Source organism: Pelobates fuscus, chromosome 1 (genome assembly GCF_036172605.1).
Source record: "Pelobates fuscus isolate aPelFus1 chromosome 1, aPelFus1.pri, whole genome shotgun sequence".
Lineage (NCBI taxonomy): Eukaryota > Metazoa > Chordata > Amphibia > Anura > Pelobatidae > Pelobates > Pelobates fuscus.
In genome coordinates, this window is record NC_086317.1 from 473,657,294 (window position 1) to 473,685,273 (window position 27,980).

Consider the following 27,980-nt stretch of genomic DNA (forward strand, 5'->3'; position numbering starts at 1 on the left):
TGCCATTTTTCAAATAAGTTCTGTTTATTTTGTGTTTTATAAATTTCAATTTGAGATTTTTACCAAGTTTTGTGCGCTAACTCACTACTTTAGAATATTTCAATAAATTAGGTTGATAGATAAAAAAGGATGAGACTAATTAGTAAAGATTGGGGCACTTTTTTATAGCATAACCACCAAAGATCATTGTGAATATGATGTTGAAAAGCCTGAGCGCACCATACCCTCATTTTCTATAAATAGTTTGTAGGTCTACAGAAATCCACAGTTTTTGTCAGCATGTGCTTTTTGCTGTGGCACTGCCAGTGAACTTCCTCATTAAACTGTCCAAATTCGGACGGCAATGGTTGGCTCAGGTCAGCACAGCATTTTCAGTCTTCTATGACTGCCTAAAAGCTGGCCAGTCTGATGAGGAAGGTCACTTTAACATTGGCAACGTTGCAGCAAAATAAGTCAAGCTTAAAGTACCAAAAGGCAATTTTTTGACAAAATAACTCAGACATGTGATATAGATTATATCTATTACAATGAATATAGGTTCCCTGTTTAAAAAAAAAAAATTGTAAACGCTTAAAAAAAAAAAAAAAAAAAGGGTTGGAGGTAACTTGTGCTAAAAGCCAGGCCAGTACTTTGTACAATATTACGCTATATTTGCCACCAATGAATATGCAATCCATCACAGTGAGATGAGAAGGACACCAGCTAAAACTAATAATCAGGCCTCCGAAAGCTCTTTGTCTACCTTATAGGGTCTTCAATGCAAATTTATGGTTTAGAGATCACTATGCTCACACCTTCTTGAACCAACTTTCCCTGGGTCAGTCTCTGTCCCACCACAATTCAACATTAGAATCACCAGTCACCAAAATAGCAACAGTAACCATTGACAAGTTGTTCGTTGAATACTTGTTTGAACTTGTAAGGGTACATATTCAAAACTTTAACACAACCTGTATTCTTACAGGTGAAAGACTTTACAATTCACAGCTATACTTCACAGCATGTGATAGCAAAATAATCAGATCCATGGATTTTTACCTGTTAAATTGCATAACTCTGGGATCAGGAGCAGTGGTCCACATGGCTCTCCAGGTTTTGCTTTTTTGGGTATATTGGCAATCAATGGCTGCTGCATATCTTTAATTACAATACCATATTGCTACATGGAAAATAAATTAAGTATAATTTGAGAAGAACAAAATTCAACTGTACACATAATTTTAAGGTAGGAATTATATTAGTACATTGTAGTGCCTATTGTGCAAGGAGCTCCTGGAGCCAGAGAGCTCCTGACCCTGTAAGATGTGGTGGTGGAGGCAAACCGCAGCACCCAGGAGACAGCAGGTAAGAAGTCAAATTGCACTAAAAAATTTTTTTTTGGGGGGGGGGGGGGGCTGGGGAGGTGGGATGCCTGGGAACACTTGGTACCATAAACACTACAGCATTCTATAGTGATGCATGGAGTGTTTCCATTACCGGAGACGGCAAGTTCTGACCAAAAAAACAAAACCTAAAATGTGCGCATGTTTGTTCAATCGTAATTCAATGGTTTTTCTTCACACTTTCACTAAAGAGAAAGGACTCCATAGATTCATATATCAGTTCTGATTGTTATAGGCCTCATGTCTAAAGTTAACTTAATTTAGATCCTAACTTTAACCTGTACTAAATGAAATCTTTAAAGGGTTACTCCAACCATCATGACCACTTCTACCTTTTGAAGTAGTTATGGTGGTAGGAGTCTAGATGTGCAGTGCTTCATGTAAATGCCTATTTTAATAGCAGTTGTAATCAGGAAGGAAGGACTATATATATCTATATCGAATATCTAATATCCAATATCTATAATCTATAATCCATCTATCCGGGAGCACAGCTGGACCTGAGGCTACTAAAGCTACAAAAAAACAAAAAAGAGTAACAGATTTATTTGGAGAATCAATATATAAACAGCAAAGTTTCAACCTCCAAGAATAAAGACGTGGCAGTTGCTACATTTTGTACCTTAAGTGCCTGGATCACATTACTTTTTATATTTCAATAGTTGTAGCAGGACTCACTATGAGCGCTGCATACAATGCGTCTGTCATCTAGGGCCTTTTTAGTGGCCACTAACAGGGGAATCCAAAGTATCTATTAATACATGGGTCTCCTGATGGGAGCATGGATTTAGCCCTGCTCACACCAGGCATAAAAAGCCAACCCTGGAGGTTGGCATGGAAAGTACCAACATCCTGAAGGGGTCAAGTCAGACAATCTGGTAGTGTATTATTTTTAACCATGGAAACAATGCTCAAAAATTAGTTTAGTGGGTTGTTTTTTTGAGGGGCAAAAAGTTATTCTTGCTCCCTAGTAAGCAAAAATGTTATAGAAAACTAAGAACAGGACTGTACCGTTTTGTAGTAGTCTACAAAGGTGATATCAGTGCCATCATATTTCTTAAATGTTGATAGTGGAGACATATTCCAGAAGACCTCGTCAATGCGATATGTTCGATTGTTATATCTACAAGATAAAAAAAAAGTATACAAGAGGTGCATTTTGTGTGTTCAAGTCATTAATAACATCTGCAGTACAACCCCTAAAACAACAATTACACACATTTTTACCATGTTCCAAATGTATGAAATGTTTATTAGGGAAAAAAAAGTTAAATAAAGAGTTCACGCTTAGGGATGGATTTTTTTTTAGGTTTTCATATTTTTATTGTCAAAATATCCAAAATTTACAGCAGAATCAGCACAACCTCTGCAGAGTATTGGCCGTCAGACACTCAGCCAGACAAGCAGGTCCTGCTATGCTGGGGATATACAAGGGGTGTTCTACGTTAGTTTATATTGGACTTAAATTTCAATAGGTCAAATTGTGTATGTGATTCATTAGCCTTTAACCTGTTGGAGTTGGGCATGAATGTTCACCATTGGTTAGAAGGCTGAAGAACGGTCTGCAAAAAAGGCTTTTCAAAACAACCAGCCAGAATGGGAGAGATGGAGTGTGCTCGTGCGAAAGGTGTGGGATGATTTCATCTGGATTTGCAAATCGATCACTTGATCAGTTTATTTGCTTTGAAGAAGTGTCAGAGATAGAAGACTTGCCAGGTAGCCAGTCCCATCAAGCAGCACATGGAGAAGATGCTGAAGTACAGGATACGGACATTGGTTGACTCATTTGTATCTCATTTCTTCCTCGATCATCTTCATGTAGGCAAAATCATTCACTATGGATTCTGACAGCAATTAAACTTCTAGCGGCTTCAGCTTCTCAACTTTTGCAATCTCTTCATAATTCTTTGCTTCAACTCCATGCTTCATGACTAGAACCACCATCTGGTCTGGCATACGGCCAGCCCCTGCAGGGAGCTTGCTCTCAAAGCACACTTCAACCATGTCAATCCTCAGCTGTGAAAGCAAACTTCCCTTTTGTGGCATCTTCCCTGGAGTACAGGATATGATTAGCAGAGTCTGATCTTCAGGCGGATCTGGCTCTGGCCGTGCAGCTCGGACACCTCGTACTCCCCGGTAACCAGCACATCCTTGTGGATCTCCTCTCGCAGACACTTGCGGCTGTTGGGCGGGAGGGAGAAGGAGAGCGGCTGAACTGAGCCGCACAGAAGCAGCAGAAACAGCGGCGGCAGCAACCAGGCCATGGAGACAGGAAGCGGAATCACCCTGGATTTGTGTTTATATGCAATCTCTTGATATTTTGTAGATATGTCACTTTTTTTGTTGCTTTTTTTCTATGTGCTACAATACTTAAGTTTGGATATATACACAATAAAGTGGTTTAAATTGCCCAATAAAGGCAATAGTTTATATCAAGGGGGATACCTCTGTTTTTATATGGTACAGATATAAATTATACATTTAAGTAATTTAAATTCGCTCTAGTGTAAATAGAAGCACATGCACTGTGGAAAATATGTATGTTGGTATTGGTGTTCATCTGTAGTGTCTGCGATTGGAATGTAGGGAAGTTTAAGTTTGCGGCAGTTGGTCAGTTAGACGAGTATCTGGACAGAATTGATGACAGCTGTTTCTGGGGGCAGAAGCTGTCCTAGGATTGGATGAAGGTCGCTAGCAGTAGAAGAGCGGGAAACTGGGACGGTATAAAAAGTAGCAGCACAAGTTTAATTCTGTCAGAGTGGACTGAAGCAGGAGCGGCACAGACGGAATCTGCCCTTCCCCCACGTTAATTTTATTTAATTGTATTGTCGTGGTGTTAAGAATTGGGGCAAAAGTTATCCTCCGGGTCAAGTTCTGAAGAAGGTTATGGTGGTAAATAGTTTTAAATATAACGGGGGTCAGGTAATCCAAGACTGACTGGGTATTTGGTGGTTAAATCTTATGTTCCATTTCCTTTTTCCCCTGACTCCCACGAACCATTGAGACTGTATGCAATTGGCTACTGTATAGCTTTCTATTTTGAGAATAAACATTGTTATTGTGTGAAGTGTGTTAACTCGTCCCCAGGGGACTACGTCCAGACATCTTATTACCAGATAAGGTCCAGACGGAGGAGCAGCTGAGCGAATGGAACACCATCCTGCTGTACTGCTCCTTCAAGTTGATGGACTTTTTAGTCAAACTTGAAACTAACAATCTTGAGGTAGTTAACTCGAAACTTAAAGCGGACATCACGTCAATTAAGAAACACAAAACTGACGATCTTTATGTTCAGATGGAAACTAAGTTACAGCAGAACATAACTAATTTCAGACACCACTTAAAGGTTAAAAAACATACCAAATTCCAAAGGGATTACAAAGAATTCAAATATGGAAAGATTTTCCGACAAACCAACAAATATCCACGACGACAAAATAGTGGAAGAGGTTCCTCATCCGGAGAGACTGACTGGTCAGACACCGACCAGCCATCTCAATCCGGAAGGAGATCAATCTCTAAACACAATACTCAATACTCAAAAGATTCCAATCTCCAATCCAGTCATAATAAAAGTATTCTGAAATACCCAGACAAAGCAGTATCTTTCCTTGACATACCAATCCCCACGGACATTACCAACTCTCAGTCCACAACCTCAAACTTATCTAATCCTTTTTTAGAGCAGGACCAACCTCGACAACAGAGGGGCAGATTGAGAGACAGGGACAGATGGGCCTACAAGAATCAGAGCTGATCCCAGAGACTGCAGTCCCAAACAAGATAATTAACCTCTCTGATTTTGAGTTATCAACCCATCACATCTCTTTACTCAATAAAGGCCTCTCTTTTGTCCCCACTACCTCTTGCAATGACTTTAATTGGGCAAAGGATCTAAATCTATTCTGCAGAAAACTGGCCTTGACCCTTATGCATGCTAAAAAGGATCAGGACATGGCCAATGAATTGGGCCTATCAAGACAGGATTATGAACTAACTAAGACCTTAGACAGCCTCCTAAATGAAAACAACCCTTCTAGACCTCTTACCAACTTTAAGCCACAGAGTTCATTTACTCCTAATTTCTCAGACACTCCCCATGTTGACCTCTTTGTACAATTCTCTCTACAGGAATTTGAAAAAATGGAGAAACATGATCCATACACCAGTAATTTGACTCACCACGAACGCAAAGCCCTCAAAGAACTTAGACAACAAACTAATGTCATAATCAAACCTGCTGACAAAGGTGACAATATTGTACTGATGAACCGCTCAGACTACATTGACATGTGCATGTCACACCTCAATGACAAGACGTACTATAGGACTCTCCCCTCCGATCCAACATTGATCTTTTTAGGAGAGCTAACCAAGTTACTTAATGATGCTCTGGACCAAAAGATAATCTGTAAGGACGAATTTAAGTTTCTACTACCGCACAAAAATCCAACCATCTCCACATTTTACTGCCTACCAAAGATCCACAAGGACACTAGACCCCCTCCCGGTAGACCCATTGTGTCCGGCAACAACTGCTTAACTGAATCCTTAAGCAAGTTTATAGATAAAGTCTTGCACCCCTTGGTATGGGCGCTACCGTCCTACCTTCAGGACACTAAGTCTACCCTGTTGACATTACAGAACCACCCTACACACAACTAGCTAGTTTGGACGTAGTAGCACTGTATTCTAACATCCCTCACGAAATAGGGATGAGGGCATGTAGAGGCTTTCTTAACAACACAACGTACAACAACGAACAGATAGATTTTATTATGGCGATCTTAGAGTTTACCCTAACCCATAATTATTTCATGTTTAATGACCACTACTATCTACAAATCTCCGGCACTGCCATGGGGACGGCCTGTGCACCAACTTATGCCAACCTGTTCCTGGGGTGGTGGGAGCAACATGTCGTCACTACACCACAGTTTAGCCGCTTTCATGACCACATCTTGTGCTGGCATAGATATATTGACGACGTGCTGCTCCTCTGGACAGGATCCGTCCCCATGTTCGAAGAATTCGTCAGACTTCTTAACGAGAATGACATCAATCTGAAACTTACCCATGTGATAAACCAACGCGAATTGGTCTTCCTGGATCTCAAAATCCTGTTGGAATTAGATGGCACCATACAAACAGAACTTTTTAGAAAAGCAACATCGACTAATAGTCTGTTGCATTGGGAGAGCCATCATCCATTTAGATTAAAAGCCTCTATCCCGTACAGCCAATATCTGAGAGCCAGACGCAACTGCTCAATAGACCAGACATTCTACAACGAGTGTAAAGCCCTGAAATCACGGTTCAGGGAATTAGGGTACCCGAAACGTGTCTTAAAGCAGGCCTTTCATCGGGTATGCAGTATTGATAGACATACTAGCCTACATTCCTGTAAACCAAAATCTGAGTCTAAGACCCCCCGCTGTATTGCTACTTTCGACCAGGGTTGGAAATCCATGTCCAATGTCCTTACAAAAAATTGGCCTATCCTTCTATCCAACCCAGAACTTCATCATGTTCTTCCGGAGTACCCACCTTTGACAGCTAGTAGACCGAGCAACATTTATGATCAACTTGTACATAGCCATTTGACACCTCCACAACCATCAACCACGTGGCTATCAAATATTAAGGGCACATACAAATGTGGACACTGCAAGGCCTGCCAATACATTCTACCGTCAAAATGTACCATCTCTACCCAAACTCAAAACAGAATTGAGACTAACGCCATAGTCAACTGCAGCTCTGTTCGACTTATTTATGTGATTACCTGTAGCTGCAGTAAGCAGTATATTGGGAAAACATTTCAACAGTTTAGGCGCAGGATTCTGCAACATGTTGCCTCAGTTAAGAACACCATTACTCCGACCCCTGTGGCACGACACATACATTTTCATGGTGGCAATCCGGACAATCTACGATTTCAGGCAATAGAAAAATTACTACCAAATCCCAGAAAGGGTGACTTTAACAAGGCCCTTCTTAGGAAATAATCCCAATGGATCTTTTCCTTTAAGACCTTAGCCCCATTGGGTTTGAATGAAGAGTTTAACTACACGCCCTTCATTCACCAATAACTTCATTTTTAACTCACACGGGTCGACATTGGTTTTGGATTCAACATATAAGACTCCCTAACATGGTAGTCTTTTTAACACTACCAGCCGTTTTGGTGCCATTACACCACTGGCCTCTCATTACTTCCACCGTAGTAGATGAACCAGCCAGTTCGATCTCCAACTCATGTTGTACATTTAGTACTCGTACACTCTATGATCTAACTATCTTAGCAATAATGTTCAATCTATGTATTGCTAACACCTAGCAGCCCATCTCACAATAGGGCATCCCTTATTATTATTATTTTATACTGTAAGCTTAGTATTACCATCACAAGAGACAACATATCCTCTATTTACCCGTTGTCCCATACAACCCTTCATTTTGGATACAACTACCACTTTGGTCTATTACTTTAACTATCATTATTCTTTATCTCTCCCATTGATTTGGACCATAGGATATGTTTGTATTTTTCATCCCTATTCTACCCAATTCTCTATGAGGTAGTCTATCACTAGTACACGGGTTCCCCTTCACGGAGGTTTCTTAACCTATTTGGACTAACCGAGCCACCGTACCTGCCCTCTTTGGGCATCCCTCCCTGCAACCAATGAGATCGCATGGCGGGGTTTTTAACCTGGAGAATCTGACGAATCAGTTCCCCCTGATGAGCCTTGGAGTCAGGCGAAACGCGCGTCGGGGCGCGATGCTCCTCTATCTCTGGACGTTCAACTAGCTTATGCTGGATGTGATTTTCCTCTTTATACTCTTCACGGCATTTAGACGTCCACAATTACTATAGTTGACCAGGACATGTTCTAGACATAATATATTTTTTCCGCAATTTGCACGGGACTATTCCGTCCAGTGGCACCAACCACTATACTTTACTTTTACCTTGTACTGATCAGGGTTAGTTCACACAGGGCTCACTTACTTGGCAATTACATAATCCTCTTCTTTATACTCCTCCGTTCTTTCCTGTACCAGGTGCCCTTGAAGGCACCTTTCCAACCTTTTGGTCTCATACAGATTGTTTATTTTACAACATCCTGTACTCTAAAGGGGTTTACATACTCTCAGTGACTTACTGACACTTTGTCTCACTTTATGCACTTCCAGTGCACATAGACAAGTTTGTAACGGATTAGGGATATCACTCGCTCAGCCGCGATAGATTTGGATACTTGTTTCCTTTACTGGACTCTTACTATCATTCTGTATCACGGCGTACTATGAGCTGTAGTGAATTTAACTTACTGGTCCAGCTCATTAAGGGTAATCACGGTATTACCGGCGACATAGTCTTGTTACCGATTGACACCCTTTGCTGTGATCAGTATCACTCCCTACCACTTTACTAGTGCACATTACAGCGACACTGTACCTAACTACTGCTTTATTTAGACACTGAACCAACCTGTATTGAGACATCATATGAGGCCATCATTACCCTTTAAGCCTATTGTCTTGTTGGAGGTCGTACTATATGAGGTGGGGGTTTCTTCCCTACAGTCAGACAATATGAGTTGTCAAGTATAGGCACTTAGTGACTCAGCAATCTTTGCTTGTCGCGGCAGTTATACTGAGCGTTACGGCGCTACTGCATGCCTACTACTTTGAGCGTCTAGGCGCTACCTTACCTACCCTGTTTATACTTTTCTTCTGTGTATATATTTCTGTACATAGTTTTCTCCTTATTATTTCTTGATTATTTGTTGCTTTTGTTCAACATATTTTTGGTTTTTGACCTACCTTACTGACACTCTCTCGGTCAGGTAGTCATTGCTGAGAGTTTTTTTGTCGATGTCCCCCTATTTATAATAAAGGACTTTTAGTGTTCTATACTAGGAACAGACTCTTTTCTTTTCCCCCCTTGTTCCCTCCTCTATTTGCTAATTTACTACCTAGGGTTATCCCCTTCTCTGTTCCTATACATTGTTATACTCCATGTTGGCCACTTTCTGCATTGGTGTTTGATACTGTGTATACATAGGACTCTGACTAGCGGTGAGATTATATTTGTATGTATCTAAGGATCTATATTTTATAACTCTGGTAGGCTACGTAGTTCTCCCGTTTTATCACCTTTTCCATTTTTCGCATCTTTCACTTTAAGTGTGTTAATAAAGACAAATATCCAAGCTTTTTTTTTTACCAATTTAGTTGGTCTTTAAATTTCCTGTGTGGGTAATCTTTTGAGAGCTGGTACCCCCGGGTCTTTTTTACCTGGGACCACTTCTTAAATTGTTCGCTCTTATTTCAATTATGGTTGTAAGCCTCTTAAAAGGGACACTATAGTCACCAGAACAGCCACACAGCGTATTGTATTTATTATTGAATTCCCTTCAGGCTTTTTGTAGTAAACACTATATTTTCAGAGAAAATGCAGTGTTTACATTACAGCTAGGGATACCTCCACTGTCACTTCTCATGTGGCTGCTAGAGGTGCTTCCTGGGGCAGTGCTGCCCAGTGTGACAGTGTCTCCACCCTTGATTTAATTCATCCCTATGAGGAAATGCTGATTGGCCAGGGCTGTATTTGGCTTGTGCAGGCTCTGCCCCTGATCTGCCTTCTTGACAATCTCAGCCAAATCAACACTTTCCTATGGGAAAGCATTGTGATTAGACGAGATCAGCACTTCTGATGTCAGTCAAGCAGGGTCCGGCTCTCAGGTAGAGTTTGTTCCCCTTAGTCTCAGGCACCTTCCCTCCAAAAAGCACTCTACTGGCGGGTCGCAAAGTGGTTCAAAACCCCAAACCAGGTAGTCCAGTAAAAACAAGGTCAACTCATGCCAAAAACAGTTCCATAACATTGGCGGCTAAGTACCGCTGAGGTGACTGGGAACCACGAAGTCCTCATGCCGAAATTGGTTCCTTAGCGGTCGCGGCTAAGTACCACATTTGGTTCATGCGAACGGCCGCCAGGGAGTGAGCGTCTGGTTCCATTTGAATGAAGAGAAAGTGCCAAACCAGGGGCACTGAGGGAAAGCGGCTAATGGCAGCTGGGCAGTGTAACTCCAGAACGGAGTCTCCGACCTTGACCATAGTCGGTGGGTGGAGGCCCGTTTCCACACTCCTACAGGAGTTCATGGCAAACCTTCGTGGGTAGGAGCGTTTGTCACACCATACCTACACTTTTAAATGTCTAAACCAGGAAAATATTTGATACTAAATAAGTCTATCCATGTTTGCTTATTGTTGTATATGCTTTCTAACACACTGTTCACATTTTTGACATTGTGAGTTGAAAAAAAGAAAAAAAAAACACTGTGTAATGTTTTCTAATGCCCAACAATGAGTAGAAACACTGCAAACAAGACTTTGAATCTTACTGAATATATTTATAATCTTCTTTGCCAGAATAAAGGAGAGTAAGAAATTATTTTTTCTTGGCGTTTGGTCTCTAGTATTAGGCTGGTTTGCGCTACTCTTAGGAGGGACATATCTGGATTGCATATGTATGAATCAGAAAGAGGAGGTAATAGCCTCTCTTTACATAATAAATGTGCTACTTCTATGATGTTAACCTGAAAGTATTACTTTGCTGAATTTCAATGCTTTGTATATAAATACAGAATGCAAACTGCTTCTTGGGACACACTGCTTCTTGGGACAGTAGCAATAAGAGTTAAAGGGTACCTGTCATAACAAATACAACTTAATATTGAATGATAGAAAATATGATTTTATCTATACATTGTGCTAGCAAATGTCTAGAATTCTGTAAAAATCCGGTTAAATTAACAGTGTAGGAATACAGCTTTTTATTTCTAATACTACACCCTGTTCCAAATTATTATGCAAATTCTATTTAAGTGTCACAAAGATGAAATATTTTGTTTTTCAGTTTAACTCATGGATGGCATTGTGTCTCAGGGCTCTTTTGATAATTGAAAAGATTCTCGGACACATGTGATAATTAGATTGCCAGGTGAGCCCACGGACATCAGGGTGTAGCGTTCTCCAGAGTCTTGCAACTGTGCATAAACCTTCTATTCAGCCACCATTAACCAATGCTCACAAGCAGAAACTGCTACGTTGGGCAGAAAAATACATGAACAGTCCTGTTCACCGACGTGTGCTGTGCAACCCTGGATGGTCCAGATATATGGAGTAGTGGATGGTTGGTGGACGGCCACCCTGTTCCAACAAAGCTGCGACGTCAGCAAGGCGGTGGTGGAGTCATGTTTTGGGCTGGAATCATGGAAGGAGAGCTGGACTGCCCCTTTAGGGCCCCCGAAGGTGTAAAGATGACCTCTGCAAAGTATGTGGAGTTTCTGACTGACCACTTTCTTCACTGGTACAGAAGGAAGAACTATGCTTTCCATATAAAATCATCTTCATGCATGACAATGCACAATCTTATGCTGCAAAGAATACCTCTGCATCAATGGCTGCTATGGGGATAAAAGGAGAGAAAGTCATGATGTGGCCTCCATCCTCCCCTGACCTCAATCCTATTGAGAACCTTTGAAGCATCCTCAAGCAAAATATCTATGAAGTTGGGAGGCAGTTTACATCCAAACAGCAACTCTGGGAGTCTATTCTGACATCTTGCAAACAGATTCAAGCAGAAACTGTCCAAAAACTCACAAGTTCAATGGATGCAAGACTTGTGAAGCTGCGATCAAACAAGGGGTCCTATGTTAAAATGTAACGTGACCTGTTAAAATTTTTAAAAAGTTAAAATGTTGTTATAAGTTTCATTGAAATAGCTTTTGATTTCAATAAATATGCTGCAAACACAACAAATGACAATTTTCAGTTCTTTACAACCTATAAAGTGTTTTGAAACTTCCAGTGCGTAAATAATTTGGAACAGTGTGTCACATATTCATCCGCTGATAAAAATGTGGTTAATGGCCTTTACTGTCCACACAGGAAAAGTTGTGCCGAGCAGCAACCAAATCCACAGAAGGGTTAATGCTAAGCAGCAATTATGCAAATGGAACCTGATAACTGCCTTTGGGGTCAAAGGTCGGTTACAGCCTATCAGATCCACAGGCGGGGTATTTAGGCCCCGTTCTCATCCTGCTCAGTACCCGGTCGTGTTTTTCTTTGTGGTTGTCCGAGAGCGCGTTATTGATTCTGGTATTTCTGTTTATTTGACTTTGGCATTGTTTTTGACTTCCCTGTTTTCTGGCATCCCTGACTCCTGGCTTTTCCTTATCGTTGTGTGTCTGTTTCCCTTGACCTCGGCTATTCCTGACTATTCTTTGGTACGTTAGTCCGGCCATTCTAAGGTCCGGTATACGTTACCTATCAGTCCTCTGTATACGTTACCTATCAGTCCTCTGTGTTACACAATTCTACGTGCTGGATCATTCTGTAATACTGACAGTGCATTGTAAGTTTATGTTTTTTAAAAATACTGTTATTAGGAGGTTTGTTCAATAAAATTTGAATTGTACTCTTAATAGTTGCTAACATGAGAATTATGCTGACTGTTATTTACATCAATTATTTAGGTAAATGAGAAAAATATCATTTGCATAATAATTTGGAACAGGGTGTACAGTGTTTCTCTGCCCTTCCCTTCGACACACACTTAACACTTACCTCTCTCAAGGGCGAAGGGGGAACCTAATTGTAACAAACCCCTTGTACTTCGTATAGTATGTTCGTTCGCATACTCCCGAACTGCTAGAGGCTTGAGTGATTATAGCCTGTTCGCATAGTATGCTAGTTAGTACTCTCCTGAAATCCTAACAGGTTCGCGTACCCAAATATCAGTCGAGACTTGATAAAGGGTACAACTGGAATGCTTTATTACGGCCAGATGGCCCACTTCTATACTCCGACCCCCAGCATGGGGTCTCCAGCAATAACAAAGTAAAACACGCCCAGTCGTCTGTTAGAGCTAATGGAGTGTTCTTAGCTTAAACTATCTCCCAGGCACTAGAGGTACAAAATCTAAAACATAAAACACCCTAAAATATACATAACATTAATAGGGATCCCTATAACTCCTATATCCGCAGATAGCCTGGATCTGAGTGCCCAACGTGTCCAAATAGTGCTCAGATCCCACGAATACAGCAGAATCGCCACCGGGGTAAAGTTTTGACCGACTGCACGCATGGAGTCTGCCCAAAATAGTTCCACGAGAAAAGTAGTAGCAGTTGGTCACTTGCGGGAGTCCCAAATCGAACAAAATACCAAACTGTTCCCCTGGCTCATAGGTAGTGATTGTTCAAGTTCGTGCGTACCTTTTCAATAAATAGCACTCTCCTCTCTCCTGGCTTGTCAAGAATAGAAGCAGGTGTACATATAAAATCACCGGTGGTCGCGAAGTCGAGTGTCCAACTTATGGTTCCAGACACTTGACAACCAAGTCCTGCTGCTTGCTCTCGGGAGACAAGATGGCCGCCATTTTCCAGCGCACGTCTTGTTCGGTTACACGAACGGCGGCCGCCCAGGCAGAGCACTTAATCTAATGGTTACTTTGAAGTTTAATGAGCCAGGGGTATGGTCCGCACCCAGACTACTTCTACTGTGAGATTAAGTGGTCTAAGTACCTATAGAGTTCTTAAAGAGGGAGAATAAAAATAAATATGCCTGCAAAGGGAAGAAGTGGTAAGGCTCTGTGTGACAGCAGCACAGGGAGAGGAGATTAAGTCAGAAATATTTATTGCAGCATCTTGACAGGCAATCTGAGGAAGGAGAGAACTAATCAGTAGTGGACAGATATGGAGATACAGCACTTATAACATCCAACTTAGATGCAAGCTCCCTCCAAATCCTTCAGAGTATGCAACAATAGTAATAATGGATTAGCAATACAAGGTGATATGCAAATTGAGATAATTATTCCACCATATAAGTGTACTCAGCGGAGTCCAACTATATGGTGGCATAAAGATCTCCACTTGATTACCTAGTGATGTGGCTCTGTTATGATGGGATGTGATGTGGCTCTGTTATTCGTATTGTTGAGAATAGAGAGAGACACAACAGAAGTTTCATGTACACAAAGCCAACAAAGTGTTGGTGACTGTAAACCTGTTATGAGAAGCAAGTCTGTGCACTGAAATGCAGGAGAGGTGTGTCTTAAAATTTGTTCCGATCTTTGGTGCAGGAGAGGTGTGTCTTAAAATTTGTTCCGATCTTTGGGGTTTAACTTATGTACTAGTCTGTCTCCTGGAAGGCTGTGCTTTCTTCAAAAAGTAATATAATACATGACTATACATGACTGCCATGCATTAAACCTTTCTTATCACACCTCTTGGGGACCTAAAGCTAGATTTTTTTTTTTTTTTTTTAAATATATTTTTATATTTTGTCCGTCTTACTGCAGTACACAACTGGTGTCCATGTCATTCAAGTATTTTATGGAGAAGAACCAATCATACCATTACACTCTTTAGCATACCCCGACACCCACTCACATGGTTTTCAGCATCCCTTATAATATAAGGGACTATGAAATGTGTATTCTACCAAGAAGGGGCAAAAAAATTTTTTCAAATAAAAACAAATATAGAGGACCCTTCCTAAGTTAAAATATAGATTGTACAGAATTGCATTTTCCAAAAAACGAAATGAAGAACCTTACTTGGTAAGGACTATTTGGCCAACTACTTCTTTAGCAGAGACATCTTGAAAACGTGTTCCATACTGGTCGAAATTACGTGACATAATATCATGTACAGTTTCATCCCTTAGTACTTTATGGCTCACATCAATACACAGCATAATGCTGGTTTCGTATTGTAAAATAGATGTGGAGAAGCCTGGCCAGATATTTAAGCTGAAAGAGATTAAAAGGACAGAATGTGTTAGTGATTTTTTTTTTACATTTATTCTCGTAAATACATTCCTATAGAGTAAATACAAGTTTAGCAATAAAAATAAATAAAAGGAGCACTCCAAGCACCATCACTACAGTGCACCCTCTAACAAAAGGAGAGAAACGGGTTGGCAAAGTTTTGCCTTCCTACCTGGGGTTTGCTGGGGGTTTTAATCAACTCCTGCTATGGTCTTCCATTGGCTCTCTAGAGTTTAACCCTGTGCCAATTCATTGGATGAGAGGAATAGTTGACTGCGTTCAGCCAGTATCCAAGCCTTGCACTGCCAGGCTTAGCAGAGAACTTCCAATTGCCAGTGTGTGGTGTCTGGCAGATACCAGGAAAGTAGTCAAACCACTTGTAAACTGACTACTTATACCAAGGCACTCCGGAACTATATTCACTACATCAAGTTATGGATCTTGGAGTGTTTCTTTAAGAAGAGTCTGAAGTAAGAGCTACAAAACAAACTATAAATACATTTGTGTTGGGCCCTAGAAACAAACCAAAATCACAAACCCCATTCTAGATGAATGTCAAACTGTGTAAACTGCAACAGTCAGTTATGAACTAGACTGGGGAAACTATGGGTGAATATTATTGGAAAGCTGTAGTGGGTTCTTTTAGGACTAAACATTTAATGATAAAATTAACTCTGTGACCCAGTTGTTACTCAAACTGTTAATTCTGCAAAACACCATCATACTCTTCCTCGAGTCAGGAGCCTCCATGGAGATGCTCACTCCAACTCATTTACTAAGGATAGTACCAGGGCACACCTGGCACCATAACTCATTTAAAGGCAGTTCTAATGTCACTTGAAGTTGGTCATTATGGTGGCAGGAGTGCCTTGGTGCTATCCCTCACTTAGACGTCAAGTTATTATTATTGGTATTTATATGGCGCCAACTAATTCCGCAGTGCTTTAAAGTATTCTGAATAGAGGGGAAATTTACAATAAATTAGACAGAGTGAAGAGTTTGGAGAAGGAGGACATGATCAACAGTGTCAAAGGCAGCAGACAGGTCAAGAAGAATTCGTATATAGTAGTGGCCTTTGGATTTAGCTGTGATTAGGTCATATGTAACTTTAATAAGAGCAGTCTCAGTAGAGTGGAGGGGGCAAAAGCCAGATTAATGGGGGAGTTGGAATTTAGGAAGTGAGTCATTCGAGTAAAGACAAGTCTTTCTAGAAGTTTTGAGGAAAAAGGAAGCAGGGATATAGGACGATAGTTGGAAGGGGAAGACTGGTCTAGGATTGGTACGACAGTAGTATGCTTAAGGGGAGCAGGGACAACACCAGATGAAAGAACAGTTTAGGGTGTGTGTTAAGGATGGTACGAGACCAGGGGAGATAGATCTGATAAGGTGGGAGGGTACTGGATTAAGCAGACAGATGGTGGGACGAGAGGAGAGGAGACCTGTAGGGCCTGTAGGGTAGGGAAGGTACGGTCCATGTGTGGTTGCGAGAGGGAGGAGCAAAGAGAAGATAATTCTTTCCTTAACAGTTCAATCTGGTCAGTAAAGTAGCATGCAAGGCTATCTGCTAAAAGGTCAGTTTGAGGGGTGGCTTGAGGTGGGCAAAAGAGAGAGTTGAAGGTATTAAAGAGACATCTGGGATTGCGTGAGCATTAACGAACAAGTAAATAAAAGTAGTATTGTTTAGCAAGGGTGAGGGCTGTGCTATATGAACACAAAATGAATTTATAATGGAGGTAGTCTGACAAGGTGCAGGACTTCCTCCAGCAGCGTTCAGCTGAACGGGAGCATCTCTGCAGGTAGCGAGTGGATTTAGTGTGTCAAGGTTGGAAACGAGTCTTTGAGGTGCATCTTGGGAGCGAGGCTGCAGCGTCCAGGGCAGAGGGGAGGGTAGCATTATATGAGGAGATAGCCAGACAGGGTCAGGAGAAGGTGGGGGGTGGATGAAAGTTTGGAATGGAGATCAACTGAGAGTTGCTGGAGGTCAAGAGAATTCAGGTCCCTTCTGAGTTGAGGGGGGTTAGGGTGAGGCTGTTGGGTGAGTGGGCTTTCAAGAACAAATGATAAGAGGTTGTGATCTGAGAAAGGAAATGGAGTGTTGTGGAGCTTGGAGATAGTGCATGCATTAGAAAAGATAAGATCGGGGGTATTGCCAGCAACATGTGTGGGAGTATTAACCCACTGTGATAGGCCAAGGGAGGAGGTAACAGAAAGGAATTTGGAAGCTACTGAGGTCAGGGGTGGGCTAATGGTAATGTTGAAATCACCATAGTTTGCCAACTTGAAAGTTGAAGTTGATTGTTATGGTGCCTGCTGCCAAGTGGCAGTCAAACTGCATTTAACACCGTGCTTTCACAAAGTGTTTGCTTTTTAGAATGATTATTCTTGAAACATGTGTGAGTTGAGGTGGGCTCATCAACACATTTGAGACATCGGTTATACTAAATTGTGTTTGATTTAAAAAGAGTTTATTGAAGTTTTGACCTGATCCACCATTGCAATTTCAATATGGTGCTTTCTAAAATGTTCAACTTGCTCTTCTGATTTCCTAAAGTTCTTGGGAATTTCATTTCGTAGTGGATGCATCCTCTCTTTTGCCCAATGTATTGCAGTTATAGAGTACCTTTATAACCCCAGGATATGCACAGCGTGCGTTATAGAACATAAGTGCTTTCACGGAAATTCTACCATAGCTTTGTCAAACTAATCCTTTTCCTTTTTGGAAGAACATGAAGAGTAACTTTAGAGTCTGTCAAGCAGAAACATAATGACTCTTGTAGGTATTGGACCAGTTGATTAACCAACACTGCTGTTGCAGAAACAGAAACAGAATTTGATGGCAGATAACCGTTTGGCCCATCTAGTCCACTTTTCTAAATGTTTTCATTAGTCCTGGCCTTATATTATAGCTAGGACAGCCTTATGCCTATCCCACGCATGCTTAAACTCCTTTACTGTGTTAACCTCAAGCACCTTAGCTGTAAGGTTATTCCATGCATCCACTACCCGCTCTGTAAAGAAAGGTGATCATGAATTCCCTATTTCTTTCTGAATGCTCTGCAAAGATTATCCTTTAACCAGTTGCCTAGATGTGACTCTACAGATAAAGGTTTTGTTTTTTTCCATTAGAGTGGCAGTCACCATTTGCAGACTTTGCTGAATTCGCAAAGTCCAGATGGTGACATTCCTACGGAGGGCCTGGTGGCCAAGGGTGGGCAGGGCGAGCCAGTCCTTCGCAGGCGCCACCACAATGGTCACAGCTAAATCCCAGCAGCTGTCACCGATGACGGCTGCAGGGATTAACTTGGGCTCCGCCTTGTGTCAAAGAAAGTCAGGCGGAGGAGAAACACAGACAGTAATCTCTGTTTATGAGCAAAGGAACTATGGAGGATGTTTTTTCTGAAAACCAAATATGAACTTTGATGTTGTTTAGAAACAATTTGATGTTGAAATTTGTAACCTTCCTCCAACTTGTCTTCTGGAGTCATAATTTGTCTCTGCTCTTGCATGGCTTAATGTGTTTTTTCTCCCCTTTGGTTTTATTATTTAAATATTGACCGTAAAAAAAAAAAAAAATTATGAGGCACTCCATTTGAATTTTTACTTCCGAAATTGGAATTTTAAGTTAAATCACAGCCAGTGTGCGCTTCCCACTGTACTAGCCAGGCGTAATATTTATTCGCCAATACTCAACCTCCTACAGTTGAAAAGGCAGCAGAGAATCCTTGTTGCGATTTGAAATTCAGCCTCTGACAATGCATCTGGGTGCACTCCAGGAATTGCAGGATTCTTTTCATTACTGCCAGTGTAAAATATGTCTGTGGCCTCTATAACTATGATGACAAGGTGGCATGTCCGAATAAAAACAAATATTTTCAAGTGTAAGGAACAGATGGAATGTTCTTGTAGTGCATGAGTTAAAAGAATGTAATAGTGAATTGGTTTAACACAATAACTTCATTGGGATTTACTTTTAAGTGTCCTCGCACATTAACAAGTATAGGGTGAAAAGCCAAACGCATTTATGATCTATCTCCCTAAAAATTATTAGGCCTATCTATGAACCAGTGAAGCACTCCATGCACTGCTCCCGTTTTGGATGAAGCTCAAAATCCTCGAGTTAAAAAATGTTGGTGGCCTCTTAAATAAACCCTGCTTTCGTGTCACAAATCCACCTACTAAACATCCGATACACTTACAAAAAAAAAAAAAAGGCGAGATGGAGAGAATTTATAGGTTGGAGCCATTTATTTTACAAGTCTCCCAACCACCACCATCCCCTAAAAAGAACTGTAATCACACTTTACCCCTTCGATCAGTGCCTCCCAGCCCAGCACCTGTTCCAGTAGCACAGGAGTCAGACTGGCAGGAGACGTCTAGAGGAATGACAAGTACCACTGGCAACCTTCAAACCCTCTGGAACGCCTAATCGATTGGAGTGTCCAGTTTAACTTTGTCAAGGGCGCTCTCGGTCCCTGAGTCAAACAGGGTGCTATTTGGAGGGTTGTTCGAGGAAGTGGCGAGGCATTAAACGATACCAAGGACGAGAGAGCTCCATGTTCCGACAGAAAGTGCCATCATTTTAAGTGACCATAATTTCCCACCCAGTGCTGTGGAACTCTGTACTATATCGGAGGATGGCAGTGGCCTGGTGAAAAGTTCACTTCCAGCTAACTTGGGCTAGATCCCGCCTATCAGGGTGCTTTTTGGACAGAATGGGCGGTCAAGAGAGTCCTTTCCAGGGGTGCTACAGGGCGAGTCCATGATGCACTCCGCACAATAGAAATTCCACTTGGCAAGGGATAGAGGCCCAGAGGAAATTTGAGCCACATACAAACCGTAAATCTGGCAAGGAGGATCAAGTTGCTGCTTGCAATTCTGCTACATTGGGGAGACAGACCATGTTCAAGACTAACTATTTTGTAACTCAGAAAGAAGTAACCAACCTGTGAGTTTTTATGTTAATTGCATCATTAGGATTGTAGTAATTCCGCCCAATTTGTTTCATGTTCATCATTTTCAAAAGCCTGGGTAAAAACAAAAGCAATAATTAAAAAGGACTAACAACCATATATATTTTGAAGTGGAACGGTTTGGGGGCTTTGCATACATCGCTGATGGTGGTCATAATCGCCTAATAACTAGTAATATGGTAAAATTGATCTGGAGGCGGTTTGTTTTATCACAATTATTGCACCTCGGGGTAATCCCTTTTATCTGTGGGGGGATGAGAATGGTGATATAGCACAGACCACTTTTCAGTACTGCCTACTCTTAGATTGGTTCTTGGTTTAACTGTCCTCTACAAGAAGCAGTCTGGAGAACTTGACCATTAGTATTTCATGTGTACAACTGCAACCTATCCAACAGTAGGAAATCCAGTATACTACTATATAATTCAAGGAGCAAGCAGTCAAACGGCATCCACTAGATCCAAAAAGAATGTTCAAGAGCCTTAGACCTATGAATCCCAACATTATATGGGCTGGTCACACAATTTTGACCTTTGAGTCAAAGCAGCACTGTCATGCCGAACTTACCTTTCTTTAATCGATTCCTCTTCTCTCCCTCTTCCACGATCCGTTCTTCATTTCTTCCTGTCTGCTCTAGTTTTCTTTAAAACATAAGACAAAGTACGGACTACTTTGTCTTATGGAGGTTTCCTACGCCTTACCAGCTATGACCAGCAAAGGAGCAAAGTGTGCTTTATTTCTGGTGGTCAGAGCAATTTTCCCACAATTCTCACCTTTGATCCATGATCTCATGATGCTTCCTGTCAGTATTCCCAAACGTCCTGTCACTTAGACAGAACGCCGGCAAATCTATAAAATCTCGTCCTCACAGAATGAGAACAGTTTCTCCATTCGTCTAAGGACGCAATTCGGGACTTTGTTTGAATCTGAATTTCATTAGAATAAAAAACTCTGATCCAATTCGTGCCACGGCTGCATCTTGCAGCCGCTTAGTAGATAACTCCCTAATTCCAATGGTATTAGGGAGTTATCAACCAAAAGGCTGAAAGACTCTTTCAGTCAAATTTACCAATACTAAGTAAAGATTACTTAGTATTAGTAAATTCTACCCCTACTCGCTATACGACAAGTAGTGGCATTTCTAGTAAACAGTGAGCAGCCCATGGCTGCTCACTGTTATATTAAAAAAAAAAACCACACACACACACCCTAGTGTCCCGCCTCCCAAGCCCCTATCCATGCCACACAAGTGGGGGCTCTTAAACTGAACGGAGGGACCTATTGCCCCCCCACCCCCATGACCAGCGGGTGGGGGGCCTAAATGAAAATGGGGGGACACCTATTGAAAATGTTAAACCTCCCTCACCAGAAGACCAGGGGTCCCCAAGCCCCTAGTCACCTCTCCACCCAAAAAGAATGAATAAATCCCTACCTACCCCCCCCCCCCCCCCCCATCCTAAAAATAGTGAGGGGTGGGACAATAAAACTAAATCCCTGTAAATAAAAAATAACTTCCCATTTGAGGTCTTTTCTAAAATCTTTTTTCAGCCCCAAATAAGGTCAAATAAAAGCCTCTACATTTACCTGTCACAGCACTCTGATTGGATTTCAAGACAACCAGAGTGCTCTGTGTCATTTTACACAGCGTGGGAAAGTTCTTTGGAATTTTTCCATGCTGTGTAATTTAACTCATAACTCTGATTGGTTGAGTCAAATTACACAGCATGGGAAAATTCCAAAGAAACTTTCCACGCTGTGTAAAATGACACAGAGCACGCTGGTTGGATTTCAAGCCAGAGTGCTGTGACAGGTAAATTTAGAAACTTACCTGTCAGTCTCATTTACCAGTCAGAGCACTCCGATTGGTTGGCTTAAACGAACCAATCAGAGCGCTCTGAGCCCAATTGCAGGGCGTGGAAAGGCTTTATAAACCTTCACCCGCCCTGCGGAGCTCAGTCTGCCCTCCATGGGTGAAAGTGGGTTATTTTTTAGTGTGGGTTTTTTTTTGTCCCCCCCATTTTTATCTAGGGCCCCATTCCGCTGCTCAGGGGTGGGGGGCAGGGGAGAGGACAATAGGTGTCGTCGTCCCCATTTATATTTAGTGCCCCCACCAGCAACTCAGGGGTGGGGTGAGGACAATAGGTCCCCCCCCCATTATTAATTTAGGGCCCCCACCCACCGCTCAGGGGTTCAGTTTAATACCCCAACACTAGCACCCGTTTTTTTCTTTAACAGTGAGCAGCCACAGGCACAAATAGGATCGGAGTTTCATTAATTTGAATAATATTCCGATCCGAACAAAGTCCCAAATTGCGCCCTATGACGAATGGAGAAACTGTTCTCATTCTGTTAGGACGAAATTTGGTCGTTTCACCGGCGTTCTGTCTAAGTGACAGGACATTCGGGAATACTGACAGGAAGCATTGCGAGATCACGGATCAAAGGTGAGAATTGTGGGAAAATTGCTTTGATCAACGGAAATGAAGCACACTTTGCTCCTCCGCTGTCAGGTGTAGGAAACCTCCATAAGACAAAGTAGTCCGTACTTTGTTTTATGTTTTAAAGAAAACTAGAGCAGACAGGAAGAAATGAAGAACAGATTCTGATAGAGTGAGAGAAGATGAATCGATTAAAGAAAGGCAAGTTCGGCATGACAGTGCCGCTTTAAGGTAGACGTAGTCATTGAGTAGTAATTCAACTTTTAAGCTCTGCAGAGAGAATACTTTGCCAACCTTTTAAAGATAATGTTGTAGAACTGAAAGCATGTTGGTGAAGTAGGTGGCAATTCATTTGTTAAAGTAATCGTAATCTTCACATTCTCCTTGTTCTTGGTTTGGCTAAATACTTCTGTAGCCTGGAGTTAAACAAACATGTTAGAAGTGTAAAGTTAAAGATTTATGTATTTTATATAAGGTTACATCGTAAAGTCAAAGAAATTCTTTACCTTATTAAGTCTTCTAGGCAAAAATAATATTGTTCCATCAAAAGCTCGTGCTTTGCCAATTAGTTCCTCATGCTGGTACAGCAAGGCTGTTCTCAGGCGCCTAGATTCCATTGGTGGATTAAAGTCAATGTGGTACTGGAACAAGACCCACTGAGGACGTGACAGTAGTCTGATATGATTGGTACTTAACGGAATTGGCTTCCCATTAAATCCTACACACAAAAAAAAAAAAAAAAATTTTTTTTAATGATTTTACATATACACAACACAAATTAAGTATAGGTTTGTGGGCTTTTCCACCATTTTAGAAGATTTTCAATAAATCGCATCCATTATGCCCGGATTTGACTTGGACACACTTTAAAAAGTCAAAATGTACAAAATAAATTAAATTTAAATTGCATCACCACACCCACACTATTATTCTCACATTATTGACTTAAGTTTTTGGCATGCTACTTACGGTTTTCCAGCTTTCCTTCACAGTGGCAAAGTGAAACATTTGCTATTTTGCTTAGGAAAGCAAGAGACAAGCATCTCACGCTTAGCCAGACATTCTATGAATCAAGTGAGGGTACTCTATTCAAATGTCAGTTTACTGGAAACAAAAGCAGGCATTTTGGTATAACAGGGCGTTGCACCCTCCTTTGGTAAGGAAAACAGTCCTCGATTATCTCCATTCACCTAGTCCTTGGTTCCAGTCAAAGTATACATCTTAACGTCGCCCCAAGTGAGAAGTCAGGAACAATGCAAGGTCTTATACGGGATCCAGCATGCACCACTCCCTTTCTCCATTAATTCAGTCAGAATGCTGGAAGCTCCTACTTTATATCTTCAGTTAGCTCTCCTCAGCCAAGTTCTGCGGTGCAGGTCTAGTTCATCAGCTGATTTTTCTTAGCCAGTTAGAACAGTCCTGTACTGCGGTGATTAGCTCAGACCGAGATCTTCCAGCTCTCTGATGTAGTTGAGGCAAGGAGTGGTACCTGGCAAAATCCAGGTAAGAAGGCAAACTGTCAGAAAATAGTTTGACTCCTTACAATGGGGGAAATGGGGCAGGTGCCAGGGCAGTCCAGGCACTGCTATAACTACTATAGAACACTGGAGTGGTTATGGTGCATATATTGTTAATTTAAAGTGGAGCTATTACCAAAAAATGATTCAAGGGATTTCCCACAGAGAGCTAATCTATGTTCAGGGAAATTTCCTCTAACATAGACCAGCTCATTAGCACTTGGAATCCCAAGAATCTATGTTCAGGGGAACTCCTAGTGACCTGCTCTCTAGCACATCCTCTTTTAGTGACTAATTCGTTTTCAGACAGTCGTAAAAATGGAACCCGGTCGGTAAGGGAGGACTGTCTATACTCTATATAGCTTCTTGGGTTTGAATCTTTATCCTCCGCAGAAAATAAATTTAAAAAAATGCATGTATAGCAGGAGAGCTGACAAAAATATTGTCTAGAGCTTTAGAAAGACAATCGTCATCACAATTTCACTTTAAAATGAATTTTAAATTTAATTTTTTTTAATTTTTTTTTAAATCAGAGATTACATTTATTTGACCATGTTCCAAATACTGTCTGGCAATGGTATGATGCTTCTTTTTCTTTGTCTTGTTCTCTTAAAGTTATGTTTTGGCCCCCTCCCACCCTGTTCATCCGCAATTGTTTTTGGCTATTGGTGCATTTTCACCACCAGAGCATCAGATTTTTTCCTTTGTCAGTAACCATGTGCAAATGAGCAATTTTACAATGTATTCTCATAAATGTTTCATTGTGGGTTCTTTTCCCCATCTAATTTAATTGAACCCATTGTTCAACCGAATAGGGTTACATTGCGGCTGCACAGCAAACATTGGTACCTAGTCCCTGACAGTGGCTTAAGTGGCTACATGGCTAAAACCATGACTGCTTGTGAAAAATTATGTAAAGGCCATTTTCTTTTATTTTACATGTAAGACGGCCTTTGTGGGTATTGTTTCATAAATACAATAAAACTTGTTTAGTTATAGGTTATCCAAGAAAAGAGCATTGCGTTTGTGTGCATTTGCAAACCCCAATGTTGTGTACACCTGCTGTCGAAATGTTAAATTCAGACTTTCAAATTGTCCACAGCCGTGGTAGACAAATTGGACTTCAATATGGCTGCTTCACAGACCAAGTCAAGAATCACTGAAAAAGATGCAGTAATTTATATGCATGCTTTAAAATATTTCATAGACGGGCGCCTGACTTCCGGTGCAAATGGCGGCATCTTGTTAGAGCTCCGCACAACCTGGTCCTCCAAAAGCTAATATAAGCCGCAATCCTTAGCCAAAACCACCCCAAAAACCTGCCTCAGTGCCAACAATCAGCGGTACAAGCGAGGAGATGGGCGGTGGACGCAAATCCAAACAGGGTTCGGCCGTGGCCCCGATCTTCCGAAACCGCAAGCCGGAGGAGGAACAAAAGGCCGAAGAGCAAAAAGAATATATGATTCCGATTCGACAGCAAGTGACATAAGTCACCACAACATCAACCCTATCACAAAAGACTATCTCTGCAGCTTACTACACGACATCAAAGCGAATATGGCCGCAGAATTTACCAAACACCTGGCGCCCTTACGGGCAGGCCTCACTGACCTTGTGCAACGCAGAAGACAAAATGGACGCCACCACAGCCAGAGCAGACATACAAGAGCAGGCCATAAAAGACCTCAGGGAACATGTAAAGCAACTGGAGGACGCCCAAGAAGACCTCAATAATAGGTTGAGGCGAAATAATATAAGAATAAGGGGCATACCCGAAGCGATCGACATGAGTCCCTCGCAACCACCATCAGGGAGACTTTCTGCAGCCTGCTCCCAGAAGCACCCCCAGCCGAGCTTCTCCTAGATCGCGCCCACAGGGCCCTGCGAGCACCCACACCTGGAATGACCTGGCCGCGGGATGTGCTAGTACGGCTCCACTACTACCACATCAAAGAGGCCATAATGAGAGCCGCAAGGGATAATCCCTTCCAAATAGAAGGTCACCAGGTACTATTCTTCCAAGATTTACCCCCCCAGTTTTCTACGAAAACGCAGAGAACTACGACCACTTACCCTGGAACTTACACGGAGAAGGATCCGGTACGCATGGGGGCATCCCTTTAAACTTACGGTACGCAGAAATAATCAAACATACACCCTGCACGACACTGCAGACGCGGCCAGCTTTGCAGAGTGGCTAGGCCTACCTCTCCTAGAGGCCAACGACGGAGAAAGATCCAACATGGCCCAGACACCACCAAATCGAAGGGATGAGGCACACCATCAACGACGTCACTCACCCTCTGGAGACCCGAACCCCGACAATCGGAACTAAACACCGCCGGCCGGCAAAATTATACCGCATGAAAGGAACACCAAAGATCCGATATCCCGACACGGACTGTACCCGTTCTCATACCAATAGACTAACGCATGAAAAACCAAGGCTTTTCCAGATATGATACACTAACGACCTCCAACATCACCACCTTTAACCTGGCAGATAAGAAACGATTTTCCACAACATTAGCATAAGTAACTCCCTATGATTGAATGGCATATACCCGCTTACCCATAGCACAGGCACGCACAAGCGCCCCACCACCCCTACACCCATCACAACTCAAAGCAACAGGGCCCTCTCCCCTGTTGGACCCCTTATGGGACACAACCACAGGCACTGTATGCACGGGATAGGAGGGGACACAAAGCGCAAGGAGAAGAAAAGAGCCCCCCTTAAAAATGTAAAAAAAATAAAAAATAAAAAACACATTAGGACCAGACAATCAAACTAACCAGGAACACATCCCCGCAGAAAGAGCCGCACGCGAAGGACACACCACAACACAAACATAGTAAAAACCACTTGCCACCACCACAAATGGATTCCACCTTAGAAAGGGTAACGCTCAAAAATACAAGGGAATCGAACAAACTACAAGGGGAATATAACTATATTGACACAGACATGCTAGATCTGGATACACGTAGGAACATATCACGGAATAACGACATCTGTGAATAGCACCATGAGAATAAGAGATACGCTAGATTTGGTATTGTATTGCTAGTCAGCAGCATATAGCCTAAGATTATCAGAAATATAAATGTAATAGAAATGCAACTGTAAGGGAATTGTAATCGAAATGGGATGGGGAGCGTAATGGGATTGCAATGGTAATGAGATTGTACTAATAATGGGAATGCAACAAGAATGTTTCAATGCTGTTATGTACCCTGATGTACTACTACTAGGCGTTGCTGTATTTACGTTTAATATCTATCTTGCGCAGGAATACGACCACATGATCAGTGGCCACACACCAGGATCCCCCGAACAACTATGGCTACCAACACACTAGAAGACATCCGCACCGAGACGCATCACCCTCTTGGAGAGATCCACACCCCTCAACTGACAAATGACTCTGGGTACAGTACGCACACCCACCACACACCCTCTGGCAAAACACGCAAGAGGCCTCTCCCCACCCCCTCCGGGCGCCCCTACCCTTCGGGGGGGGGGGGGGGTGATGCCACAGACACCAAAATTTGGCACACAGAATAACCGGACTACACTCCACTAAGACATTGCATTGATTCAACCAAAGGACCACATACTTCGCACAATTCCTAGCCACACAAACATTAGTCGATATATGGAGAGCGCAACATCCGTCCACCCGCGACTACACCTTCTACTCGCACACCTCATATTCACGCATAGACCACTTTCTCATTTCCCCGAACTTGACATCTCAGGTATCTCATACATCCATAGGTACTCTCTCATGGTCGGATCATGCCGACATAACACTCACCAT

The 27,980-nt window shown here is 42.0% G+C and overlaps 1 protein-coding gene and 1 pseudogene across 1 annotated transcript in view; both read right to left on the reverse strand.

The window, feature by feature from the left end:
• The window catches only part of LOC134572755 (piwi-like protein 1), a 161,334-nt gene that overhangs the window by 36,702 nt on the left and 96,652 nt on the right, over positions 1-27,980 (reverse strand). The window contains exons 5-10 of the mRNA XM_063431922.1: positions 23,146-23,357; positions 22,934-23,055; positions 20,175-20,255; positions 15,019-15,213; positions 2,394-2,505; positions 1,039-1,159 (exon numbers count right to left, since the gene is read on the reverse strand). Coding sequence (XP_063287992.1) covers positions 1,039-1,159; positions 2,394-2,505; positions 15,019-15,213; positions 20,175-20,255; positions 22,934-23,055; positions 23,146-23,357 — 843 coding nt within the window. The remainder of the gene's footprint in view (positions 1-1,038; positions 1,160-2,393; positions 2,506-15,018; positions 15,214-20,174; positions 20,256-22,933; positions 23,056-23,145; positions 23,358-27,980) is intronic.
• On the reverse strand, positions 2,681-3,662 carry LOC134572749 (transmembrane emp24 domain-containing protein 10-like; annotated as a pseudogene).